The 25,829-nt window shown below is 35.3% G+C and overlaps 2 protein-coding genes across 3 annotated transcripts; both read left to right on the top strand.

Annotated features, from left to right (window-relative positions):
• Positions 1 to 224: 224 nt before the first annotated feature.
• LOC114521994 lies at positions 225 to 6,059 on the top strand. Its single transcript, XM_028542588.1, has 9 exons — positions 225 to 425; positions 623 to 773; positions 1,043 to 1,128; positions 1,221 to 1,391; positions 1,801 to 1,951; positions 2,494 to 2,727; positions 3,424 to 3,633; positions 4,452 to 4,729; positions 5,464 to 6,059. Exons 1-9 carry the CDS (start codon positions 267 to 269, stop codon positions 5,623 to 5,625), a joined length of 1,602 nt encoding a protein of 533 aa, XP_028398389.1. The 5' UTR covers positions 225 to 266; the 3' UTR covers positions 5,626 to 6,059.
• Positions 6,060 to 9,362: 3,303 nt separating this feature from the next.
• LOC114523208 (NFX1-type zinc finger-containing protein 1-like) lies at positions 9,363 to 25,099 on the top strand. Of its 2 annotated transcripts, XM_028544070.1 has the most exons (25): positions 9,363 to 10,136; positions 10,992 to 11,111; positions 11,278 to 11,496; positions 12,041 to 12,327; positions 12,424 to 12,600; positions 13,046 to 13,132; positions 13,349 to 13,492; positions 13,964 to 14,049; positions 14,411 to 14,506; positions 15,280 to 15,548; positions 16,110 to 16,205; positions 17,169 to 17,300; positions 17,553 to 17,690; positions 18,059 to 18,182; positions 18,379 to 18,490; positions 18,664 to 18,869; positions 19,189 to 19,319; positions 19,644 to 19,755; positions 20,247 to 20,548; positions 20,626 to 20,829; positions 22,096 to 22,200; positions 22,831 to 23,001; positions 23,311 to 23,385; positions 24,171 to 24,186; positions 24,584 to 25,099. In XM_028544070.1, exons 5-25 carry the CDS (start codon positions 12,521 to 12,523, stop codon positions 24,889 to 24,891), a joined length of 2,994 nt encoding a protein of 997 aa, XP_028399871.1. In that variant the 5' UTR covers positions 9,363 to 10,136; positions 10,992 to 11,111; positions 11,278 to 11,496; positions 12,041 to 12,327; positions 12,424 to 12,520; the 3' UTR covers positions 24,892 to 25,099. The 2 variants fall into 2 exon arrangements, with proteins under 2 accessions (XP_028399871.1, XP_028399879.1); XM_028544078.1 differs by lacking the exons at positions 9,363 to 10,136; positions 10,992 to 11,111; positions 11,278 to 11,496; ... (3 more) ...; positions 13,349 to 13,492; positions 13,964 to 14,049 and having other exon boundaries at positions 14,410 to 14,489; positions 15,278 to 15,548.
• Positions 25,100 to 25,829: the final 730 nt, after the last annotated feature.

A 25,829-nucleotide genomic window follows, 5' to 3' on the forward strand; every position in this document is an offset into this window, starting at 1 on the left:
CTAACAACCTCCTTACCCTTGGTGTGAACATATAGTATTGCTGGCCGCGACCAAATTGACTTGTTATATAAGTCAGACAAATGCTGCATGAATAGTGGAATCGTTTTCACATGCCCGTGAAATAAAATAAATCTCTCATAGTGCAACTTCAATAATAATGATAATTTTATTCATTCTAACGGGCTCTAAGTTTAAAACTTCTTTTTTATGCTCGAAAGGTGTCGTCGGAGACAACAACAATTTTTGTACCTGTACCGGAGGAACACATGGGTCGAATAATAGGATTTGGAGGAGAAAATATTAAAAACATTAAACACGATACGCAAACAGACATTAAGAAATCCACGGCGTATGAAAGTGGCTTTCATGTGACTGGCAAGCTATCTGATTGTGAAAAAGCAAGGCAGGCCATAACAGATTGTTTAGTGAGTAGAAATTAGTATTACGAAAATAATTACCTTTGACAGTCATTTTGTAGTATATTTTAGTAATTGCGTAGTCGAAATTTTCTCTCACTTTGTCCGCATTTAGCATCATATGCATGCATTATGTAACGTTCTTTTCACATGGTATTAGTTATTATGCATTAACCCTCTAACCGTTTGTTCCTTTTTAATGTAAGGAAAATAAAGAAGAGAGGAATTATCAAAAAATAGTCGAGGTACAGAAGAAATATATAACTATTGTTGTGGGCAAAGATCATAAGAACATAGATGATATTGCAACAAAATCCGAAACAAAAATCATAGTGCCCTCTCGTCGAACTTCAGAAGGTAGGGTATGTTCCATCAATGAATCTCGGTCATCATCAAGATGATCTGAGATCATGACGTTATGACGTGCCTCGACAAAACTGAGTAAATTATTGTGCGGCTGAAATCATTGGCTACGCCTGGCTATGTATATGCACGCTCTTGCAGTCACAAGCAATGTTGCAGTTAGTCACTGGAATTTTTTTGAAAATTCCATTTCATTATTGTATATTTTTATTACAGTACAAATATATATTTACTTTATCACATTTTGTCTTGCTTATAAACAGACGCTGGAGGAGACACAATTCCAATTAAGATTATTGGACCTCAAGCAAATTGTGATAGAGCAGAAACGCTTATTCAACAATGCGTGGTACATTAATGCATACTTTTATTTAAACTACGTTTTGTATAAGACTTTAACCGCGTAAATACCAAAACGACTTTATGTATTCAATTTATTAGGTCATCATTAAGGACAGGCAGAAGAGAAATGAATATGGTGGCGATACTAAATTTGTTTGCTTCGACTTCAAAGAAAAAACAGAAGAATTTCGGTTAATATCAGATGTTAGTCCTCCTAAATTGGATGGTTTCATTAAAGGAATGAGATATAGGATCAAAACTAACGATGAGGTATTGTATAGATCGGTATACAGGCAAAGCTCTTCCTATCAGTTGGCGACCCGTTTTAGCTACAGTTGTGGCATTAATATCTTAAACCTGAAATACTGGAAATATTCATTTTGGCTTGTCACGACTTTTCCCTCTTGGTTATTTGTACTTCTCAATGCGCGTAGTGATAATGGCAATTCAAAGTCATTAAAGTAAAATCAAAGAAGAGGGTGGCCATAGTTCTAACATTTTCGGTGTAAATGCCCAAGCGGAACCTTACCTCCGAGTTTACAGTCAGTACGCGGCGCTTCGCGATCTGTATGCATTGTTGCATGGAATTAGCATGCGGTAACATCTTTCTGTGGGGCATATTTATCGAAAAAGAACATTAAAAGGTAACGTCGTAATGAACTTCGTGTTTTTTTCTTAGAATGATTTTAACCATGACCGAACAGTATTAGAAATAAGGGAACGTTTATTGACACCATTGCAAAATATAAGGCAATGTAAAGATGAAAAGGGCTTGTTGATTGACCTTTGGTGCCATTTTGGAAAAGTATTTGTTTCTAATGTTGATGAAGGTAAGCCTATAACACTCTTCAATTTTTCGTTAGTTAATTACGTGTATTTACTAATAGGCTGTTATGTTTATTTTTTCTTGTTTATTCTCTTAAATAAAAGCTATCTGCACTATATAATTTCAATACAAACGCTTTTACAAAAAAAACATGTTGTCACACACTTCATGCAAGTTGAACGAGTTATTATCCAGTTTCTTTTCCCAACGCGAATGTTTTCTAGTTTCCGAGTTATTCTATATTAATGTTAGAGTTAAACATTATAAATCCCTTAACCGATTGCATGTTAGAAATAACCTGGCGGTGAACAACACAATAAGTAGGTGAAAATTTAAGCTTAGGTTGGAGCTTAGCTTAGGTTATTTCTTTGTGAGCGTTATTTTGCTTTGGGACAGTTTGGAACCTGATATGTATTTCAAAAACATTTCTTTGTCTCATGAACTTGGTAGTGTGAAAATATTATATATTATTTATTCGTGCGGATAAACGACCAATAAAATAACAACAGCTACCCAATAAAATCAACTTTCATGCATACAATATAGAGGAAACTATGGAAACCTTGACAGCAGAGGCTATCAATGGACGTCTCCTGAAGATAATGACTGACAAAGATGAGTTAAAGGGTAAGAACAGGGACGCCTTTTGGAGAGTTTCTTTTGAAGAGGGTGTTGATCCATCACGCATAAACGAGGATGCGTTCGAAGAGGATGAATATCTAGATTTCAAACTGGATCACACACAGTGGCGTTATGATTTTGGCTTCACCACTCCAACAGGTATTTTTTTCTATTTGATCTCCAATTTCTGCCATTACAAAATTTATTATTCATTTTGAACGGTGTTTCCTGCAATCTAATTGCATGGTTATGCATAGCAAATTGATTTTAGCCAAAAGTGCATGCATGCAGTAACGGCCACGGTTGAAATCAACAACACCGAAATATCTACCAATGAATGTGCAGGCCTTCCTTTTTTGCGTAGCCCATATCCTCACAAGCTGCATTATGTCTCGAGTTTTCGAAAGAGCTAAGTCTCGCATGTTTAAGGCAAGAAATCTAACACCCACCCGCCCTCTTTCGTGGATCGCACACCTTATTTCATAACAGGGTATGGGTTTTTACGGACCGCTCATCAACCAATCAGAATGGGGGATTTTGAAAAGTCATATAATAAAACTGTATATTCTATATGTATAAGTGTATAATTATATTAAATCTCAAAGCCGAAGAAATTTTAGCTATACATGTTTATAGAAGCTTTAAAAGCGCATGTGCATGTGTCAATAGTTTCAAATAAGAAAATTTGATTTTCTCTCGGATTTATATAATTTATAGCTAGTTGCCAATTTATAGGATAAACATGTCATAAATGTGTTATTGGCTTCGAAAACAGTTGAATATTCACGTTGCCATTAAGTATATTACTAATTAACTACATAAATTATAGCGATAGAAAGTAATTTTTCTTCATAGGAAGGAACGTGCGATTCAAAGTATGGGAAGGCTTACCGTCTGATACAGAAGACGAGCCACCAATGGAAGTAAAGAATATTCTAACACAAGTTGTCCTCAGAGGAAATGAAAGCATCAAAGCTTGGTTATGTTATCCTTCTACATCAGTTCTCCGAGGGGAAATAATGATACCTGCTTCTCCGTATGACTGCAGAATAAAGTTAAGAGGAGGTATAGCTGCATGTTTGTTTCTTAAAGCCCCGTTTACACTACACTCGATTTATTAGCACGGCACGGCTAAAATGGGTACCCGTACCCATTTCATCAGTGCTCGGCCTTTGTTTTGGTTGCCTGAACACTAATAAAATTGGGTACGGGTACCAATTTTTGCCGTGCCGTGCCAATAAATTGACTGTAGTGTAAACGGGGCTTAAAATAACGCTGCATGTGATAACTTTTTTGTTCATATAATTATATACCAAGATGAGAGTTAAATATGACATAAAACTTCAACACCAAAGACTAGAGCTAATAAGGCAAGTTCACAGGAGATGTTTACTGCGATTTTACATGCAATTTCATTTTTTGTGTATGTGATCGGGTGAATGGATATCCAAGTCAAGATTCAGTAAGGACCTTTCCAAAACACACAACTATACATATTTCTTTACATTTGTCAAAAGAAGAAAATAACACCTAAGATCGTCGGTGCATGTAAACTGCGTATGCATGGCCTTTTCATGCACTCAAATAACGTTTTTAACATTTTGGTTGTTAATATAGGCACATTTGAATAAAAAAAAAACGACGTGCGGTCTAATAACGCACGCATGTGTATCACCAGCCTCCACGATTTATCATATGGTAGGGTCACACAGGTTTTTCGTTGATTCGTCTTATTAATCCTCAAGCTGTTTTGATTTCCACTAGCGATATTGATTGCAGTTTCATGGCAATTTAACAATTTGTTTCAAAGGCTTTCGCCGGGTTGAGCGAAGAATGTCACTTTAGTAAACCTTCGTTTAACAGGAATAATATTTTTCATTTAGGCCCCCGTTATGTGACCGACAAAGATGAGGTGTGTCTAGAAGAAGATGCAATCCTATCGGATTATCTTTCTCATTGCACAATCGATACAGCGGAGCATAAAATGTCGATTCCTGACGATAAAGACCATGAAATGCCAGAAGGTTTTGCATGGACGTTTTACCGTCGGGCGGAGGAAAAAATGTATCGTACTTCCCTCGATGATGAGGGGTTTCTTGTTATTGTTTTGGACGAAAGCGGTGGGGATTCGGACGCATCGAGTTGGAGGGAAAAAAAGCAGGTTAGTATACGCTTTTGGGACTGATTCATACTGTCTGTCTGCCTATATAAAAATACTTCTTTGATCACCTGCGCTTCGAATTGAGTTGTCTTATACCACTAAACTGTTGGATTTCAGATGGCAATGCGATGTTATTGAGAGACCTAGTTTTTAAAAAACTAAAGAATGCTTTAACATATCGGTGATATAATATTGGTGATACTGAATATCTACATTACTAAACATGATCCGATTATGTGCAAGTTATCCCCATGCAAGCGCCCGCGAAGGCACCATTTCCGCTCGGAGTGTTGTGAGATAACATAGCGGAATCCAAAGTTGTCTAAATTCTAAACGGTGGACGTTCGACCGTTTTATCGGTAATACGCATGCGCGAAAGATAAACGATTAAAGACTGGTAATCAATAAGGTTCTCATTGGCTAAGACAGAAATGTTGTAAACTCTTTTGTATAAGTGTTTTAAATTTGTGCAAAATAAAATATGAAGAGACAAGATAAAGGATACCAGATAAATATGAAAAACATGAATACAGTTCAAGGCAAAGCGGTGTAAGAGAAATGATTCTTAAGCTTAAGTGTTTCGGGGTACGTGTTTACTTTGTTTATTGCGTATTTGCTTCGCGGTAAGGATGCAGTTCATATAGCGAGGGGTTGCTGCATGCATGTGTTTCTAGTATATGATTACTAGAATAACAATTTTCTTTTACTTCATGTAACCAACAAATTTGTTTCAGTTGGGTTTTAGGGTCGTAATGGACGCCTGGACTGATGCACTTCTATCAACCGAACGAAACTGGAAACCAGAGGAAATAGTGGACAAGCTTGGAATATATATGAGGTTTTTAGGTTTGCTTCAAAGTGTCTTGTTTCTTGATGCCATTGTAGATCCGTCGTAGAGGTCCATTTTATTAAATCGTTCAAAGTAATTTACACAGGGGAAAAAATTCTTCATAACAAACTATACTGCATGGCTATGGATTTTCAAACAATATTTTATATCAAAATCTGCCAATGCGATTGCAGAATGAGATTAAGCTTCAGTAGTTTATTCTGCCTTACCTTGGTTTGGATGCGCCATGCACTGCACATATTACCGCCAATTTGCAGTTGAGCTTGCGGCTTGCATTTCAAACCCGTTGTTCCATTGTTTGAAACGCCTTGTTGCTGAGGGCTAAAATTAAATGATAATATACATTTCCTATAAATAGAAATGTCATACCTAGGAAATGTATTACTGAATTTATAGACTGCATGTCTCACACATGTCGAATTGTCTGATTTACCTGACAATACACATTGCAATATGATCAAGTACAGGAAAGCGGATAGGACGTACAATGTTGGACGATGAAAAAAATCATGAAAATCTTTCGTCACCATATTCCAACTATATAGCGTCTAAATAAATTCATGACGCAATTTCACTCGCCCATAAAAGTTAATTTTAGCTCTTAGCAATCAACGCACCGTTTCAAACAATGGAACAACGCGTTTCACGGCGTTTGAACTTTGAAATGCAAGCCGCAAGCTCAACTGCAAATGGCGGTATAGTCTATAGACATGTCGTATTTTACTCTTTTATTGAATAACATTTGATGAATTTCAACATTTTTGCAAGTGCCTGCCTTCATCGGCGCTTCAACCATCTGTTTGTCTCGTCGATCGTATACCCCACGGCGCACGCTTTCTTTCTGCTGCTTGTCTAACCATAATCTAACTGACAATACTTAAATCTCTAAAAATAGAGTTGCAACATTTAATTACGAACACGCGCTTTCTGCACAACTATATATAATTTATTTTTAGGGCGATAATTGTAGTCGCGGTAAGTCGTTATTTATCCGGAATACACTACATTAATTATTCATTTTACTAGTTTTGGTAAACATCTCTCATAGTATAGGAACACGTCAGGGGCCGGTTGTTCGAAAGGCGTTTAGCTTAAACGGTGGATAAGCCAAAGTTTAAAAATACTCTCATAGGTCTTGTGAATGACTTAACCTGCATCTTATGCATTTAATATGTACTTCCATTGACAATTAAACCTTTTACATCGAAATATTTTAGCTCAGTTGTTCGATAAATAGATAATTTGGTTTTCTATTTTTAACTTATTCACCGTTTAAGCTAAACACCTTTCGAACAACCGGCCCCAGGCGGACATGTCACTGTAACACATATAAACACTGTTCAATTGCAAGTAGTTGTATACAGTAATTTGTATTAGCCATACTGTTGCATACAGTAATTACTCCGGCGTCAGCGACGGAGTTGAAAATTCGCCTCGGTTTTGTTTTGTTTTTGTTTTTTTTTTTTTTATTTTTTTTTTTATTATTTTTCGTCGTCGCAAGTCTGTAATGGCGCGAAACATTCTAGTATTTAAAATGTGTATGTGATTGGATTTATCTATGTCCCAGTCTTGTCTCCCAAGAGTTGTGGTGCACAGCTTTGGCTAATTTTCCGATGCGCGATTCGATTTCGCTCGCATGATACGGCAATTCCTCCAAGAGGAACAAATAAACCGTTCTTTTCATGCTTTTCGATTAAGTTTAGACTGAATTGGGGTAAGAATATATTTAATACGTGTAGATTCTGGTCCTATTTTAGTAATATCGCTGCTATTTCGCCGTTTAACAAGATGATGTGGTCGTGTATGGGCGCTTTGACTCGTCGTAGTTTGCACAGGATTGAAGATTTAATATAACTATATAAGCGCGAATTCCAAAGGCAAAGTGTAAGACAAAGCGAATGTATTATGCGGTTTATTTACATTTTTGAACAATTGAACTTCTATACTTTTTAAAGTACGATGTGCTTCTGAATTTCGCGATGGAACATTTAGGTTCGCAAGGCGTCTAAATGCGAATATGAACTGCATTGTTTATGTTCAGAAGCTCTATATTGAAGACTGGCACGTGCGCCGGAGTTAACGCCAGAACAGGCGTCTTGTTCATTTTACGTATACTGAAATTTATGCACATTCAAAAAAATGAAATAAAAATCACTCAGTAAATAATCAGTTTTATGCAATTTGATTGGACGTACGAGTTTCTTCACAACTGTGTAATAGTGTCGTGTGTATATTGTGGCGGCAATAGACCTTTTCGGTAAATACAGTCACAACATTATCGTTTTAAAATTAGAACCACCTTAAATGAGATGGATTTCAAGTTTTACTCTCACAAGCTATGTGCAAATATGTAAAACATCCTTCTATAACCGTGCATGAAGAATAATTTTTCATTTTGACTAATAAGTATGGAAATAAGCCATAACGCGGGAACAAGGCTCGCGGTCTTGGCCCCTCAGCCTCGTTCTCGTGTTATGGCTTATTTCCACATTTATTGCATGGTCAAAACGAATTTGAATTTCATACATGTGTTGAAGAAGGATGCTTTGTATCTTTGCACGTGGCTCGTGAGAGTAAAACTTGAAATCCATTTCATTTAAGGTGGTTCTAAATTTAAAACGTTGTGTTGTTAAAATGTTGTGACGTAATTACCGAAAAGATCTATTTGTTTACAATTTTTCCGTCGAAATATAGGAAGGAACGGAATTCAAATATAATTCTCAAATTTCAAGACATTTCTGCTTTCGTCATATAATAAAATTTTACCAAAGGATCATTGCCAAGATATGAGTTGATATCCTGAGTTGAAATGTTTGCGTTGTATACTTTCTCAGGTTTTGACCCTAGATCTTGCGTACCTTCACAGCTTCACTGTAAGCGGATGTAAAGAACAGCCGTGGTAACATGTCGATCTGCTCATAGTTGTATTATGTATGTCAAGTCAATGCTAAAACTATACATCCAAATTGTTATTACTAGTCGAGAAATGGCAAATAACGGAAAGGTAGCCCTATTCTGCCCCTTAATGCATAAATTCAATTGATATTATACAAATCATTTCAAATGTATAACAGAAATTCCATCCGAAAATAGAACTATTAAACTAGAAATAGATGCAGATGGTGTCCGTGTTTGGATGGCCTGATCCAAACACATGGGAAAGTTGCGAGAGTTAAGAAAACGCCTGAAACACGAGTAGAAGGCGAGGATCCATTAGACGGAAACCATTAAGTAATTGTTTTATACAATACAACTGAACGTGGTGTTCCAAATTAATTCCATACGCGAATTAAATTTCCGTGCTTGGATGGCCTCATCCAAATACGGGCTTTGACCAATCAAAACACACGTTATATCCGTGTTATTAATTTTATAATAACCTTCACTATACCGAATTTTTTGAAATCCTGTATAAAAGCCTGGAGTCGAGTTATTTTTCGATATGCGTTTTTTGGGGGAAACAAGGTTAGGAAACATAGAAGTTTCATTCAAAAATTGTATCAAATATGCCTTTTTAGCCGTGCAGTGAATTTAGTAACTTGATAAAAGCAGACAATGTCGTAACTCGTAAATACGGTCGAATCTACGGTTATCTTATTGCGGAGCACAAATCGAGAATTTGGCACCTTTACAACGAATTCGAATCAAAACTTAATTTATATTTTTTATATAAGTCGTCTTTTGAGCTAAGTGGATGAGCGTCAGGTGACTTAAAGTTTGCGGGCTCAACGTTTTTCTAAGAAATGAGGTGAAGTACCGGGAACCCAAAGCGTTGTTATTGTTTCATATCGATTGCAACTTGTGTTTTCGTTATCGTTGTATTGTGGTTGTATGTAATATAAGTATGTAGCAAATTCGACTCATTGCTCGAAATCCTAAAGAAACCCGGCTGCTAGTTTTGCCTCTGCTTTGCAAAGCTTTGTGTCGCCAAGGCTATAGTATCTAAATCATGTTAGAAAGTCAGTCTTCAGATTCTGGAAATCTTCTGGAACTAATCGAGAGCAAACTTCGGCACTGTGTAGAAAGTGATCGTAAGGAAATAAAAAGGCGCATCAAAAACACTTTGATACAGTTTGATAATGGAATAAAGCTGCCAGTTCCCGGGCATTCATACAAACTCAGATATCGATATGCCATCAATTTTTGGAAAGAAAAAATGCGAGACGTGCAAAACCCGACTTTCGATTTGGCAAAGGACTTCAACAAAGAACTGAAGACTAAATTAAGTAGTAAAGAAGGCTTGAATTTCAAGAACGGTGTTGACGAAGTAGCCTTAGATGAATTTTTTGGTAAATCTCCAAATAAAGGCAGGCGAAGTTCTGCGGCGAAGACCCATGGGTCGCTGGAATCCGATGAACAGAACGCGGTATGGTATGTCACTTGTAAATGCGAGAAATCATTTTGGGTGATTCAAAATTGCAAGGACGAGAAAGAAATTCACTGCCACAATATTCCGTGTTCCTACGAGCTTATTTATCCCGGGGATGAAGTTAAAGTCGTTGAGGGTACTTCGTTTAGATCTAGAGACGTACAGAATGACAGTGTTCAAATATTAAAGTACGTATACCTATATAAATTATATATAAATATATATATATATATATATATATATATATATATAATATATATATATATATATATATATATATATATATATACTTCGCTTACTTCGTGGGTACATTTGTTAGCAGAATTATATTACAGTATACTATATATATATATAGATATAGATATAGTATACGAACTGTAATATAATTCAGCTAACAAATGTACCCACGAAGTAAGCGCGGTATTTTGCGCTATATTTCCCAAAGGGATGATATTCGAAAGATTTCCGTATATAAATTGGAAAATTAAATATACTACTGCCAATTTTTCGGTCAAATATGAGCAGTTGTTTTACAGCGAGACTATATATAGGGTTTCAGATGGCAATACAATGAGCTCATGCCCTTGGTTTCTACTAACGATATACGATGCGCTTTGCATGTGCTTAAAGTCACAACATATAAGTATAAGTAATGTAAGTTTATAGTAATATAATTTAGTACGTTGATGTTCTCTATACAGCTTAATGTGTAAAAATTATCTGAACATCTTTTTTTGTATATGCAGAAACCATATTTCATAACATGGCATTATAGAAAGTCTGGCTTGCGAGGTTGTTATAGAGACGGGTTCGATTCCCGTTGCATGGAGAGTAATTCCAATACTACAACATACATCACGCATCTTTGCATATAAGAAATAATTATGTGAAAAACATGCACTAAAAAATTGCAACATTTCTTAATTCTTATTAATTAACAAATTACGCAATTCAAATTGTATAATAAGGTGAAAGTTTCATACTAAAACACTTTCAAATCAAAATTTTTACTTAATTCAAATTTGCAATCCTTTACTATACAGGTCTACAGGACCATCCTCGGGTGAAAATCGAGAAGCTAAAGCTGACTTTATCACCAGCCTGTTGGACGATCTTAATGAAGGAGAGTCTTGTTTGCATGTTTATAACATTCTGAGAACAAGGTATATATCATAAATTTGTAGCTGTTCTAAATATTATTGAAGTTTTGACTTGTACCCTTCCATAAACGATTACTCGTGGAAACTATGGCTGCAAAACGAAGTAGCTAACAAAGAAAAATCATGCAATTTTATGTATCTAGATTATTAATTTTGATGTGCGTTGCAGATGCATAGGAATTTGGAATAGTATAAAGAATGACGAAGAGCTTTTTGAAGATGAGCAATGTGTACGAGATGTTTTGAATTTATCTTTATCACTGTCAAAAAAGTTGTCAAAAAAAAGCGAGCCATCCTGTAAAGAGTTTTTGCGAGATCTTTCTTCATCGATGTTTTTTATCGCGTTGCCAGGATTCATAGAAAATCATGGTGAGAATGAGAGTGAGAGGTATGTGGTCTCTTGAGTATGTTTTGAAACAACCGATAATCATTCTTTAACGTATATATTATTATATATTATACGCGAACTAGCGAACGTAACTATATAGCTGCGTCGCGACGATTCGACCGTCGGTCATTTGCAGACTGAACGCTAAAAGCAACAGTATTTTCTAAATTTTAAGAGACTATATATGTGGAATACTTAGTTGCATCGTTATAAGGTTTTTTAACAAACTTAAAAAGTCGATCGAGATCTACTATTTTGAAGAACCCTGGGTAATAAGTTATGTTAGGCATGAAAACATTACGCTATATATAGTATACTATATATTATTATTATTATTCTACATCACGCTTAGCTATACAAATATCACGGAAAAATAATTTATGAAAGTTCACCAAGCAGTTGGTACGGTTTTTTCAAATTCTGACTCATGCATGAATATATATAGATAGGCTACATATATATAAAAATTCAAGCCGCTAAATAATTATTATGCATGTAATCCTTTAAAACTAAACTCATGGAGGTATAACCATCATATTTTTAGTGAAGATATTAACGTTTTAAAGTCACTTCTCGAAATCATGATGGAGCACTCCCCACAAACCGCAACCAAAATATTAAAGGTGGCCAAATATCTAGCCAGAAAAATGCATGTAAACAGCATTGGCGACGAAAACCCAGAGGAAAATTCAACATGTTCTGACGTAGAATACTTGGTTCATCTTGCTACGTTATTGGCAAAAGCAGTACCAGGATATCAGGATGTAGACCCCACTAATTGTGCGTGGAATGAATTGCCGATTATTCCAACAAAGAAGGAAATATGTTCCGGTATGTTATCAAATTATTTTTATTCATATACATGCATATGCGGCTTTGTAATTTTATGTTTATCCTTGCATGTGTTATTTTTTTACTTTTATATAGAATTTGATTTCGAAAGTCTGCAACCAATCAAACATGACAAACCATACGACAGCGTCGAGCAGTATTTGGATATAAATTTTTCTTTACTCCGCGAGGAATGTTTCAAAGAGATTTGTGTACTGGCATACAAGATTTTCAAAATGGGAATTACGATCCACGGAAAATGAAAATATACAAGTAAAAATCATATATAGATGCATTTTTTTGTGTCCCTTGCCGTTCACTCTTGGAATTTGATTCTACATTTCTCTTTCAAAATTCCTCCACACCATGAAAAAGTTTAAGAATATGATATATTTTTACTCGGTACATTGCTGGGACATCTAATTTCACCACGTGGTTCAATTAAGAAGCTCTGATTGAATAATTTGTTCATTCATGAATTATTAATGATTCGAGACAGCCAAGAACTTCTCTTTCTTGCGCTATATAAAGATTAAACCGTTCGACCCAATGCGTTAGGACAATGATGTTAAAATTAGGATATCGTTTTTCTTGAGCCATCCTGTACATGTATTGACCGCTTTTTGAACTTGCAATTTCTCAGTCCGTATATCGAAGATGTAATTCATCAGTAATTCCTAATAACTCGCACTCTAATAACTAATTTTTATTTTAAAAGAATAACGTTGAGATCAACAACATGTGAAACACAAGTCCTGCTTGAGTTAAACAGTGAGGAATACAACTATGAAGATGAGAAGACCAGGTATACAAGAATATTTGAGTAATCTTTTCCACTTTTTACCATATTTAGAACGGTGTGTTTATATAGAATCTGATGGTGAACAGCTTTTCGCGTATGATAAAACGAAACAATTCCAAATTTCACGCCGTCCCGGGCATAATAATTTATACAGTTTTATATTCCCTTTCAAGTCCCTTTATACAAGTAAAAAGAATTACTAGTTATTACTATTTCCAGCTCGGAAGAGGAAGATGAAGAAGAAAATGCATCTCATAAAATACTCTACGGCAGCTTAATGTGCATCTCACTGAATAAGAGCTTTGACAATTTAATATGGGCTACGGTGGTGAAATCTGAATGTCAACAACATTCACACAAAAAGTAAGACGAATAATGATGTTTAATATAATTTCAAAGGATATTTTTCAACATGGCGGCGAGGTCTTTTTTCAAAGAGACCGATGAAGAAATCAGTTATTTTGAAGAAAATGCTGCACCTGTAAAGCAGCAAAAGTAGCGAAAAAAGTGGTTAAAAAAACTTCGGGGTAAAAAGAACAGTATTCATTTAAATTTATTTACGCATAAAACATCTTTTTCTTTAAATCGCTGTTAAACTCGAGGACGAGGATCTATTTATGTATGTAAAAAAGTTGATAACAGATTGGTCTTAACAGATCGATCGCCTTAGGCTAGGTGAACACCACTGAAAAAACCCTTAATGACTTCGTCTCGGTTCGTCTTCGTCTTCTCTAATTGCTAACTACCGTTCTATCACCATTTATTTTTTCTTTGGGTCCTTTTCACGAAAAAAGCTAGTGGTAAATTTCTATATTAATTTTATTACTGCTATAGGACAGTTTCTGTAAGATTGTGTTCTGACCGAAATAAGGATGAAAACCTCGACGTTCTGTTAGAATTGTCAGCAATAACTAATAAAGGTAACTGATTACAGAAGGTATCACATGCATGTATTATCACATCCCACCTTTTCTTGAAATTTGTTTTCAACAAGGACGTTTTATAGCCTCCTCCGCAGGCATCTCTTTTGTATTTATATTAGGCATTCATATTTGGCTTGGGTTAGCTGTGTCGGGGGAGTGAGAAAAAAAATTCCACTTTTTTCCTCGCCTTCCATGACACAGCTAATATCTAATAAGAGATGCCTGCGGAGGAGGCTAAACGTTTTGCTTCACAGCTTTATTGCTTGAAATTAGAAAAAACTTATTCAAAAACTGTTGAAACTTATTTAGGTTAGGAAATCTCTGAGTAGCAACAGTCTTCTTTTTGCAAAAATTTCAGGAGACCATGCTCTAATGGCAGAAAGCCCAACGTTTTACCCCGCTTTCGGTCCTTGTATGAAACGCCTAAAAGAGATATATGAAAGTGATGAAGAAGGTAAGCAAATTAATTTGGTATTTTACATTTTTCTAATATTTATCCAGAGTTTTCCTACTTCCATCAATTTTGTAAAGGAACAGAGAATAATTTTTGCGTGAATAATTCGACCCGATTATAGTATTCGACTTCAGTATGCCTTGTTTTTGACCAGGGTGTCTTCTGCATGCGCTTGCGGCAATATGACGGAATGGAATAAGAACACGGAAATCCAAAACCATAACAATGCGTGCCTAGTAATACTACAATAATAATAATACAATTAGCATGAATACCACGCGAACTTTAAGGAAATAGTAGACGTGAAATAAAGTATAATAAACAATCACTGGATGAGGTTTTTGTGATATCAGTATATTATTAATTTCTATGGTATCAGTACATTAATCATTCCTAATATCACAATCATGCACCGAATTCGACGATTGTTTCATATATCAGCCTACACATTGCAACTTCTTCGATGGTCAAAAGTTTAATCTTGTCGTTAAAAAGAGTTTTAAAAATCTGATTTGTGCACGTTTAAGAACAAAACTTTCATAAACCCCTTGGTTGTTTGTTCGTGTTATTGTTAATTAATATGTTTACCCTGCGTATACTGCTGCTGCTGGAAAGTTTTTATATAGCTACAGGATGTCCCGATTTTGACAAAATGAACATTCTAAGATGCATTAACAAAAACTTTGTCGAGTGCTATTGCAAAATGCTGCATTCTGATTGGCTGCCGTTTATAGCTAATCTAGCAACAAGTACGTCACCACCTTTTTATATAGGTAACATGCCTCTTGCTGATGAACTGGTTTTTGGAAGAAAGTCTTCACCACCTGAATATACAATGTCATGTGATCCGAAAAAGGAATGTGATTGGAGCACTATATTTGAAAAGCCAAGCAATGACGGTTTCTCATTTCCTGAAGAAAATCAACTTAACCCCTTTGAACAGTTCAAATACCTGGAAGCGGAATCAACAAAACGTCTACTGGATGAATCTCAAATGAAGGGCATTGAGAACTTTTTGCAACATAGAGTGTCATTAATTCAGGTAAGTTATAATGAATACATACTGTATCAAATTTGATAAAAGGCAGGCAAAGGAAGGAAGACCGCTACAACTTTAAAGAGTAAAAAATTCACTAATCTTTTGTTTTTGGTTTTTCCCATTTGTTTTTTCGCTCCACTGATTATACGTAAAAGAAAATCTGATCTTATTTTTCTCTAAATTTTTAAATTGGGAGAAGTAATCAAAGAATTTAAACTATAGCGATAAAGGATAATATCTGTTCTTCAATGAGTAAATCGATCTTGAAAAGATCTGAAACTGATTCTCGTAGAAGAAAATCTGATCTCTATGTATACAAATAAATAAATATCAATCAATCACGTGACCATTAAACATGAGTTATTTCGTACATTTTTCTCTTTTTCTTTATTTATATAAATATTGTTCGCCTCACTGTGGCATTTAATATATATAATATAGTGTAAATACCCTGGTTGATTTGAAGAACTATGTATATTCAGGTCCTTTTTGAAAATCATGTAACATGAAAAAGTTTCCTGATTAAATATTATAATTACTTACTATTACTATTGTGTTGTTTAGGGTCCCCCAGGTACAGGCAAATCTTTCCTGGGTGTAAAGATTCTACGTTTGATGCTTTCTTTGGGAGTTCATCAGCGTTACGGAGGTCCAATTTTGGTAATTATTATTTTATTATATTTTATTTTTATTATTATTACTATGCATGTATGTTCCACATACATTTTCAGCAATGAGAAGGAAAAAAAGAAATTTAGTTAAACCGTATACTATCTAAAATCTAAAACCGTGTAGGGCGGCAAAACGACGACGACGCGGCTGAAATACTCCTCTAAATAAAATGCCATGGCAAAGCGGTTGTTGCATATTATCAATTGTACCAATTTAGTGAGATAAGACGTTGAAAAAATCGTGGTTACGCTTAGGGACCAGTGGCCTCGCTAGGGGGGGAACTGTCCCCCAGACCACTTCTGAGATTTTTCTCAATTTTAAGAGAAAAGTGGGGGGGGGGGTACAATGATTGTAATTTCCAACAGCCGTGTAAATAAATAAATTATTTTCGAATCAACATTACTTTAATTCATCATTGTACGTAAAGAATAACATTAGTGACATATCAGCATAGAAAGAGTCATTACAGATAAGATTGAGTTGGATACTCTTGTTGGCGACACATTAAGATGCCAACAACAGAAAAAAAACTGTTTGTTTATAACAAAAATTGCCGTGCTTTCAGATTGTAATAAAACTTGCCTGAAAATGCGGGAAATAGCGTTTTAGGGGCTTTAGAAATAAAATTTTTTTGGGGGGGGGATGGCCCCTAATCCTCCTAGAGGTCTCGCGCCTTTGGTGTTTGCCTCATCCTCCCCAATCTGAACAACCTGGCGACGCCACTGTTAGGGACAATTCTATATTATAGAGACTAATTCGAGGTAGCGCTCACTGGGTCCCGAAATGCAAACGTTCTACGCGAGAAGTGAAAAACGACGTTTAGCGGTCTTAAATCATTCATTTATTTTCAATGACCCATTGTATTGATATAGCCGTCGTCGTGTTCTCGTCCTACGTGCTTAAGGTCCCTAATATCCGAATTTTGACGACCAGCTAGCTAACATTTTTTAGGTTATGACCTACAAAAATTTGGCTTTGGATCATTTCCTGATGGCATCCCTCGAATATACAACAAAAATGGTTCGAATTGGAAGGACGAATGAGAACGGTAACGAAAAGCTTGAGGGAATAAATCTTAGAAATGTGAGATATGCCTAAATTATAGCTAATTATTCAACTAAAACATAGCTAATCATTTGCAGGGACAGACAATTTCCACCCGATATTTTAGGGATCGATCCCGTTCGTTTTTTAGATAAGGAGGAACTGCTAGAAATTGCTGTCTTATTTTTTCTCTATTTTTGCATTTGCTAAAAAGTATAACGACAGTATTCTTACTTTAACTGTCAATTCTATCGCATGCCCATGAAATATATGCATTGTTTTCGCTTATAGGTGAGAAAGGGAATTGATAGAAAACTGCAGCAAAATGACCAAAAAGTCCAAGAAATGAAACGAAAATCGCAGTTTAAACTAAGAATTTTATTCAAATGTTTATCAAATCCTATCTTTTCCATAAGATCATTCTTCCAGGTAAATATTATATATCTTTTTTATTGCACTTCTTTAATATTTCACTTTGATTTCATCTGGATGATTGTCTATCAATTTGGACATTACAAATTTCTAAGATTTAATTGACCGGAAACGTCGCAAAAGGGACAACTCTTGTTTTCCGGGGGTATGATCAAGCTTGTAATTGCGGATTATCGCCATCAAACTAGAGAGAGCTATATATACAACAGAGCACCGTAGCAGGAAACGTAAGACGATTTTCGCAAGCATCATCATGGTTTTCACACCTTATTTGCTCTCACACCACTCATGGAGATGGCCGTCTTTATGACATGTGAAACATTTCCGGAGTTTGAATTTTTATCTTATTTCTGACGCACTTATAGGCAGCGTCGAGGAATAATATTACGTCACTTTTGAATCCAGACGAAATTAATGTCAATCAACGTGAGATCGACGATCTTTTATCAAAATGGAAGCCAAACACTGCTCCAAACGAACGGTTGAAAGGTTCGTATATTTCATTAGTAACGTGACTTATCTGAATGAAGCGGTAGCGATAACGGTAAAAACTTAACAACAATAATATCACTATTATTCCGATTATTTGACGAACATTGTCGATCTTCCCTGTTCATACGAAAAGGCATGATCACGGTATAACGCCATGCAATAAATTTGACGTACCGTAGTGTTATATTTGTAGCACTTGTGAGGAAAAGTTTAAAAATATGGCTGCCCAGAGACAAAATTCAAGAAAGGTTTAAGAATCACACAAAAGTTGTTCCAGAATCTCATCAATTCCATGTAAAAAACAGGTAAACCACATTTTGCTGTGTTTTCTTGCCATACTGGAAACCGGGTGAAGTATTGATTTTTGAAATCGTTTAATATGTTGTGTGCATGCAGGCGATGCAGCCTATTTTACTCAAAAGCGCATAAAAGTCCGTAGAAATAATTTATTGACGCTTATAGTTGAATATATATTTAGTGTTTCCTCGTCGCCAACAAAAGATGATTCAGATTTACATTATGCAATTGACTCAAAAGTCGCAGCGCAAGAAAGAGAGCAAAACGCTTTGGAAGGTGACTGTCCTAAAGACGATTATGAAATACCAAACAAAACTGAGGACTGTGGTGATGATGGAGATTTGATCCCAGACGTATACATCCCATTTGTGTGGGAAAACTATGAAGGTAGCTATTGTACTGATGATGTTGGTTGTAAAGGCAGTGTAGTGTGTGTAATATGGTAGCTTACCTGCAGGTGTTGTATATGCAAATGCATCACAGGATATAGATCTGTCAATATACAATTGGAGCGAGTCAGGGAGACTTGGAGCCAGTTTATTCAGTGGTGAAACAATTACATGAACAACTTAGTTATTTCTATTTCTACTTCATTTCTAATATATACTTGTGGGGTTACCTTTTCTACTTCATTCTGACTCAAAAAATATAATCATAGACTACTATATATATCCTGCGATAACCAGCATTGCCAAACATTTTTCAGACGAAGAGGAAGACGTTTACGAATATCTTAATTTGTGGGAATTGGATGATGACGAACGTGTAAATTTTATTTGCTTCCTACAACGGGAAATAGTCCGTGAATTTGGCAAAGCCGTTAGATCCTACGAAGATGTAAGTGCGCATTTTTACATCATGTTTACACTTGCAATTATTGTTGCGATTTTATGTGAGAATTTCTTCTTTTGATAGACGTGAACGCGTGAATTAGTTACAGATGTTCAAATATAAAATCTGTTATATATCAGAGCATTCCTATCTATAGTCACTCGTTCACATCTACCAAAGGACGAAAATTGCATGCACGTGTAAACGGGCCATTACAAAAATCATCACAATAAATTTCAATTTATCTCCGCAGTTGCATGTAGCTACATGCACACACTTGTTTTCTTTTGCTAACATGCACGTACTAATAATGATCAAACTCCATTTCAGAACGCAAAGCTCCATCAGGATTACTTAGACGACAGTACAGTTAACACATTAAAAGAATACGACGTAATTGGTATGACCGTCACCGGGGCTGCACTTCGATTACACTTATTAGGTAAGTGTGATTACACTTATAGGTAAGTGTGATTACACTTATTAGGTAAGTGTGATTACACATATTAGGTAAGTGTAAGTTCTTTTTTAGAGATGTCACGTGTAATTAAAGGAGAGACGTGGAAGGAAGAAATCTGATCCAATGCTCAAATTGCAACAGTAATTTCCTATAATGGGAAAACGAAAGAAAAAGTGGGGGGTTAAAATTCTTTATTTGACGAATCGAATATTTTGTTCTTTTTACACGTGGTGTATAACGAATCATATTGCGTGGCCACAGATGACAGTACCAACCCCCTCATCAACGTCCATTAAATGTAGATACCTTACCTAATTTCTAGATACCTCACTTAAATTTGATAGATACCTTACAATGCAAAATGGGAATCGGTGGTTTTTGCGTGATAGTAGAGCCTGAGGTCACTTGACCAATCAGTAACCAGAATTTTTTATATACACCGTCGTAATTATACTAGTTACACGTTATTTTAGATCAACTTAAACCTTGTGCAGTAATCGTGGAAGAAGCTGCAGAAATAATAGAGGGCCAGTTGCTTGCTGTCCTCCCACCCACCATCCAGCACCTGGTTATGTTAGGAGATCAGAAACAACTTAAGCCTCGTTTAAATTGTTACCAATTGAAAAAACGGAACCTTGACTGCTCTATGTTTGAAAGATTGATAAACTACAAGCTGGATTACCAGATGCTTGATAAACAGTGCCGAATGCGAGATGATATTGCCGATCTTCTTCGCTCGCTGAATATTTACAAGGATTTGAAAACAAACGAAAAGGTAAGTCACATGAGTGCTTTATAGAACGACTTGTTTCAACGCAATTGAGGGACAAATTTTCTATTTCTTACCCACAGAAAACGAGCGGTAACAATCCACCAGATTGTGTTGGACATAGCCTACTCTTCGTGAAACACCAATCAACAGAAAAACGAATGAAAGGATCCAACAGTTTGTGGAACCCACAAGAAATCAGCATGGTCTTGGAAGTTGCTGAGTATTTGATGAAGAACAATTACAATCCTTACCACGTCACAGTCCTTTGCGCTTACAGTGGCCAGGTATATTTGAACTGTTAGCATGCACACAGACAGCAGGATTTTGTGTAATAGACCAGAGGCAGCGACTTCTCGCCTATCACTTTTGATACCGCTACCACTAAAACTAAAATTTTGGGGCGAAGTGCATGCAATATGTTAATCTTATTCGGAATTCTCAAGTCCTAATCCCACAGGTGAAATGCGAAATATTTCGCTTTTTCTTGATCATAAATTAAAGGCAATCAAGCAGAAATAATTTATATGAGTGGTATTACGACTTAATAAAAAAACCAAACGAGAAAAAGCGCCCGCGGAATCAGACCTTTACTACAAGTTTGTCTATAACTGAATCAAGAAGTGATTATTTTTTTAGTATTATTAGAAAGGTTATTTATTATTGGATTTTGTTTCAGTCAGCCTAACTTATAACTTGATTACACCTTGATTTATATCATTGATTAACATACATGATTGACGATAGCATGAACAGGATGTCGGTTCCAATTACAAGTAACAAAACGCATGTACGGTAGATTTGTTTTTAGTCGTTAGTCAGAGAGTGATATAGCGAGGACCTATATCAGCAATTGTTTAAATTCAGAGACAGCTGTAGAGATCCACTCTTCAGGTAACGACCGATTACATATAGTCTTAGTCGATTGACAATTTAATCAAAATGAATCATTCCTAATCAAACTTAATCATTATCTTACTATAGACTATATTTTATGTAATATATTACAAAAAATCTCTACGGCGTAGTCGTGATCTGTCTTTGGAAACAGATTTTTCAAAAGTGGCGCCGAGTTGTTTTAGCCAAAGTGACAACTGACAGATAAAATATAATAAGTGAGAATTAAGTAAAAAAATTAAGTATAAAGAAATTAAGTATAAAATTATTTCCAAGGTAAAAGCTACTTTGTAAAACGCTTTTCAACTTTATTTTGCGAAAACATTAGTTTTACTTGAATCGCCGTAGAACTGTCGAGATATCTGTTTACGTTTGTAAAACATGTATTTATAAAACAGATTCGTTTTTTCAAGAAATCACCTTTGCAATTATACTAAAACAATTATTCACCTCGCCTTCGGCGAATAATTGTTAACTTACGTTAACTCGTCGACCGTTATAATATATCTACAATTGATAAAAAAATATAACGACCCTTAATTTCACCCTTACGAAATTTTCAGTAACATACGAAACGTTGAAGAATCTGATGTTTCTCTAATGTGTCAACCTAAAACCTTTATATACAGTATACTTATCATATTTCCGTTTTATAGGTTGAAAAGATGAAAGCTGCATTCAAAAGAAAGTCGTTGGATACGTCTCAAGAGTATTATCCTAAATTGAGAGATATTTCTATTACAACTGTGGACAGTTTCCAGGTATGTTGGATTTTGAAATGTTGGTGCTGTCAAAACGTTGACACGCAATTGTAGTACACAGTAATAAGGTTTACTATATAGTCAGTAGCGTAGCCAGCCTGTCGATTTGTCCCGCTATGCTAATATTTTGGTGTTCACTGACTGTGAAAACAATAGATTTCTACTAAAGACATGAATGATTATAATAACTAGCTCAAAATCGTCAGGCTGGCTAGGCCATTGACTATATATAGTGACTATGAGTGCGACTATGAGTAAGTACAAGATTGGCGTTATTTTCGCGCCAAACTCAGTGCTTTTGTTTTCGCCATACGTCTATATGCAAATACCTTGTACCATTTGCTTTTCCCACCGGAATTTATTAAGATCTTTTAACGAAAAAAATTCAAACATTTTTAAATTTTCGTTAAAAGATCTTTACTTTTAAAAAAGTAAAACGTGGGCGACGCTTATAACAAAAAAGTAGATTAGCTATATTATATATGATTATTAATAAAACAGTCATCAAATGGTCACAATATTTCATATGTATTTTGAAAAACATGCATGTAATATTCAATTAATACGTCGATTTAACTTGCTTACGTATCTTCTGTGCCATATATAATTTGTATTATGTACATGTTTCAGGGCAATGAGAACAAAGTGATCCTACTGTCTTTGGTTCGCAGCAATAAAGAAGATAAGATCGGGTTTCTTAATGAACAAAATCGAATATGCGTGGCAATTTCGAGGGCTCAATGTGCGCTGTATATGTTTGGAAACGCCAGCACGTACAGATCCACATCCAGGAACTGGAAGGTCAGTTTTCACCTTGCTTTCTTCTTATTAACCGGGAACATAATTGCATACTGAAATAATAGGATTAGGTTTTTGGAATAGACCGTGTAGATTTTGAGCAGTAAAGGCAGAGCGTATAATTGAACTCATAAGATAGATGAAAATTATTTGCATATGATATATATGCATGTCGATCGTGTTTAATTGAGGTAAATTTCTATTTGTACATGAGAATGTAATAATATACACCAGAAAAAGTTGCTATATTTGAGCCACGTGAATGCATATGATTTATCCTGCGATTAACCGCTTTTTTGTTTCACTGTTTAGATTATTATAAAATTTTTGGAGGATCGAAGGTTAATTGTGAACATGTTTCCGTTTGAAGATGCGATTAATGATGGGGTGAGATTTATTTGCTTATTAGCTACTCTGCCCTCGTTCCCGCTAACGTTTGCTCATTCGTATATTTCTAAATGTCTTGAGCGCGCTTGCTCATAATATGCTCATAAATTATCCACTCGGAGCACTTGCAACAAGGGTGAATTTCGTTTTAGACCATTCAGCATGTTTGTTTACATTTTCAGTAAGCCAATCAGAATGCATAAATCATGACTACTCACTTTCGGTATTAAGAATTTAGGATTCTGATTGGCTCTGCCTGAAAAATGTAAACAAACATGCAGATTTGTTGAAAACGAAATTCCTCCTTGTTAGCACTTGCTCATATTGACCATAAGTGCTCTTGAAGTGCTCTAAGCACTTCCCTATAAATCATGTTTGTAAAATTATTATATTTATATTGGGCCTCATTACTGTTCTGACTGCCAATTAATGCGGTTGTATATTCATCAAACCTCTCTTCCATATTCCACGAGTTAGACTTTAAGGTCTTTTATTTTCCCATTTTTGTTATTCTTTTAAACCCCTTTAACCTTTGTGTCTATCTTCTCTGAGTGTGTTTTCGTATTTGTCTTCTGCGCTCGATTGCGCCACGCCAAATAGTGGCCAAATGAGTAAAATGACTACAATCATTTTTTGTGTTCGGTATTTGGAAAAAAATTTCAATCTTTCATTCGATCAACAGAACGCATTACTATATATTCCATAAAGTCTGAACAAACCTTATCAGTAGAATAATTTACGAGCTATAGGTAAATAACTAAATATGAGCTGTCTTCTTTTTTCAGAACCGCACAGTAGAAGGTAAGAAAATTGAAACACTACGAATAATTTGCCAATATCCCAGCCTCTTAACCCATTCTGGTGATAAAAAGTATAGCTAAATGGTATTGACAGCAACATGGGGCAATTTGTTTACGCAATTTAGGGTTTATAAATCGATTACCACTTTCATTATATTCATTTTGAAATCAGTGGTGTTTCTTGCAATCTCATTGCATGGTTAAAAATAGTCGGTGATTAATTCTCAAATCGCACTATTTTTGAGCATATATAATCACATCATTTATTAGCCAATAAGATTGAAGCTCTGCACCACAATAACCAATCAGTTTTAGTATTTCAGTGTAACTATCCAATCAAATTACAGGGGAAAATGGCACGAAATTTTGTTATTTTGAATATTTTTATTTCAATATAGATAAAAGATCGATTTTTGGAATGAAATTAAACAGGCGTGAGATTACGCGATTGTCTAAAGGAATTGTCATGAGGTGGGAAGAACTGTCGGCATTGGAAAACATTCCTAGGGGAGACTTCGAGAATTTGTTTAAGGACAATGTTAATTATCCAGAACCAAGAAAAAAGGCTGAAAAATGTTTGGTTATGATCAATGAAAAATCGGATTTCAGCCGAGAAATACTTGCATGTCATCTAGAGGAATTGAACTTGCACGAACTGGCAGGCTTCGTACGGTCCGGAGAATTGAGGGACGCTGTGCTTAATTAAAGAATTACGTGGGTTTTGAAAATCCAATCAAGTCAAACTTCTGAAATTCACCGTAACGAAAAAGATGGCGGCATATACATTTTACCATAATGCATTGCGGACATTAAAAATGATTGACTGAAAAAAGATGGCAAGAAAAACTCCTAATGACGTGAAATTTTAACACAGCGAAGAAAATAATTTCCTGTTTTATGCCTGTCTTTTAAAAAACGTCAGTTCACTTTTTTAAACGATTTCCGACCGCAATGTATTCTGGTAAAATGTACATCTGCCATCTATTTCGTCTGTGAAACTTTGTACCATGCATGCATGAGATATCAAAATACGGGAACAATTGAAATCCTAAAACAAATTAATATCCTTATATTTAGGGCCAAAATCTGGCATGTAATGCGCTTCAACCTAAACGTGTGCATTTAACCATTTAGTTAAGCAGACATGGAATAGGCGTTATGACATCATTTTTTATTTTTTATATAGTTGACATTTATGCATGCACAAAAATGATCGTGAATCAACCTTATGTAATTTGATCGGACGTAAATTTTTTCTGTATAGTAAAAATGTGTCGTAGATTGCTTTTGATTGGACGTACGGCTTTCTTCACTAGGAAAAACCAGGCGATATGAAGCCAAGAAAATATCCATTTCTTGATCGAAAGTTCGAAACTATACTTTGCATTTCGTGGAATATTCTTTATTTCGGTTTCAGATTTATGTAAGAGTATATAATTGAACATAGCTAATTACAAAGTTTCGACTAGAAAGAATAACAATCAAAGATATAAATGGAGTCGAAATATAAGAATTGCGAAGAAACTGAACGGTAATAAATATGTTTTGATGCACAAAATTTCAATTTTCGTCTCGCGTTACAATTTTTGTATTGTTGTCAAATGGATTATGGATCTCCCTACACAAACAATTTAACACTGCATG

The sequence above is a fragment of the Dendronephthya gigantea genome, unplaced genomic scaffold (genome assembly GCF_004324835.1).
Source record: "Dendronephthya gigantea isolate DGI-Jeju-01 unplaced genomic scaffold, DenGig_1.0 000000F, whole genome shotgun sequence".
Taxonomy (NCBI): domain Eukaryota; kingdom Metazoa; phylum Cnidaria; class Anthozoa; order Malacalcyonacea; family Nephtheidae; genus Dendronephthya; species Dendronephthya gigantea.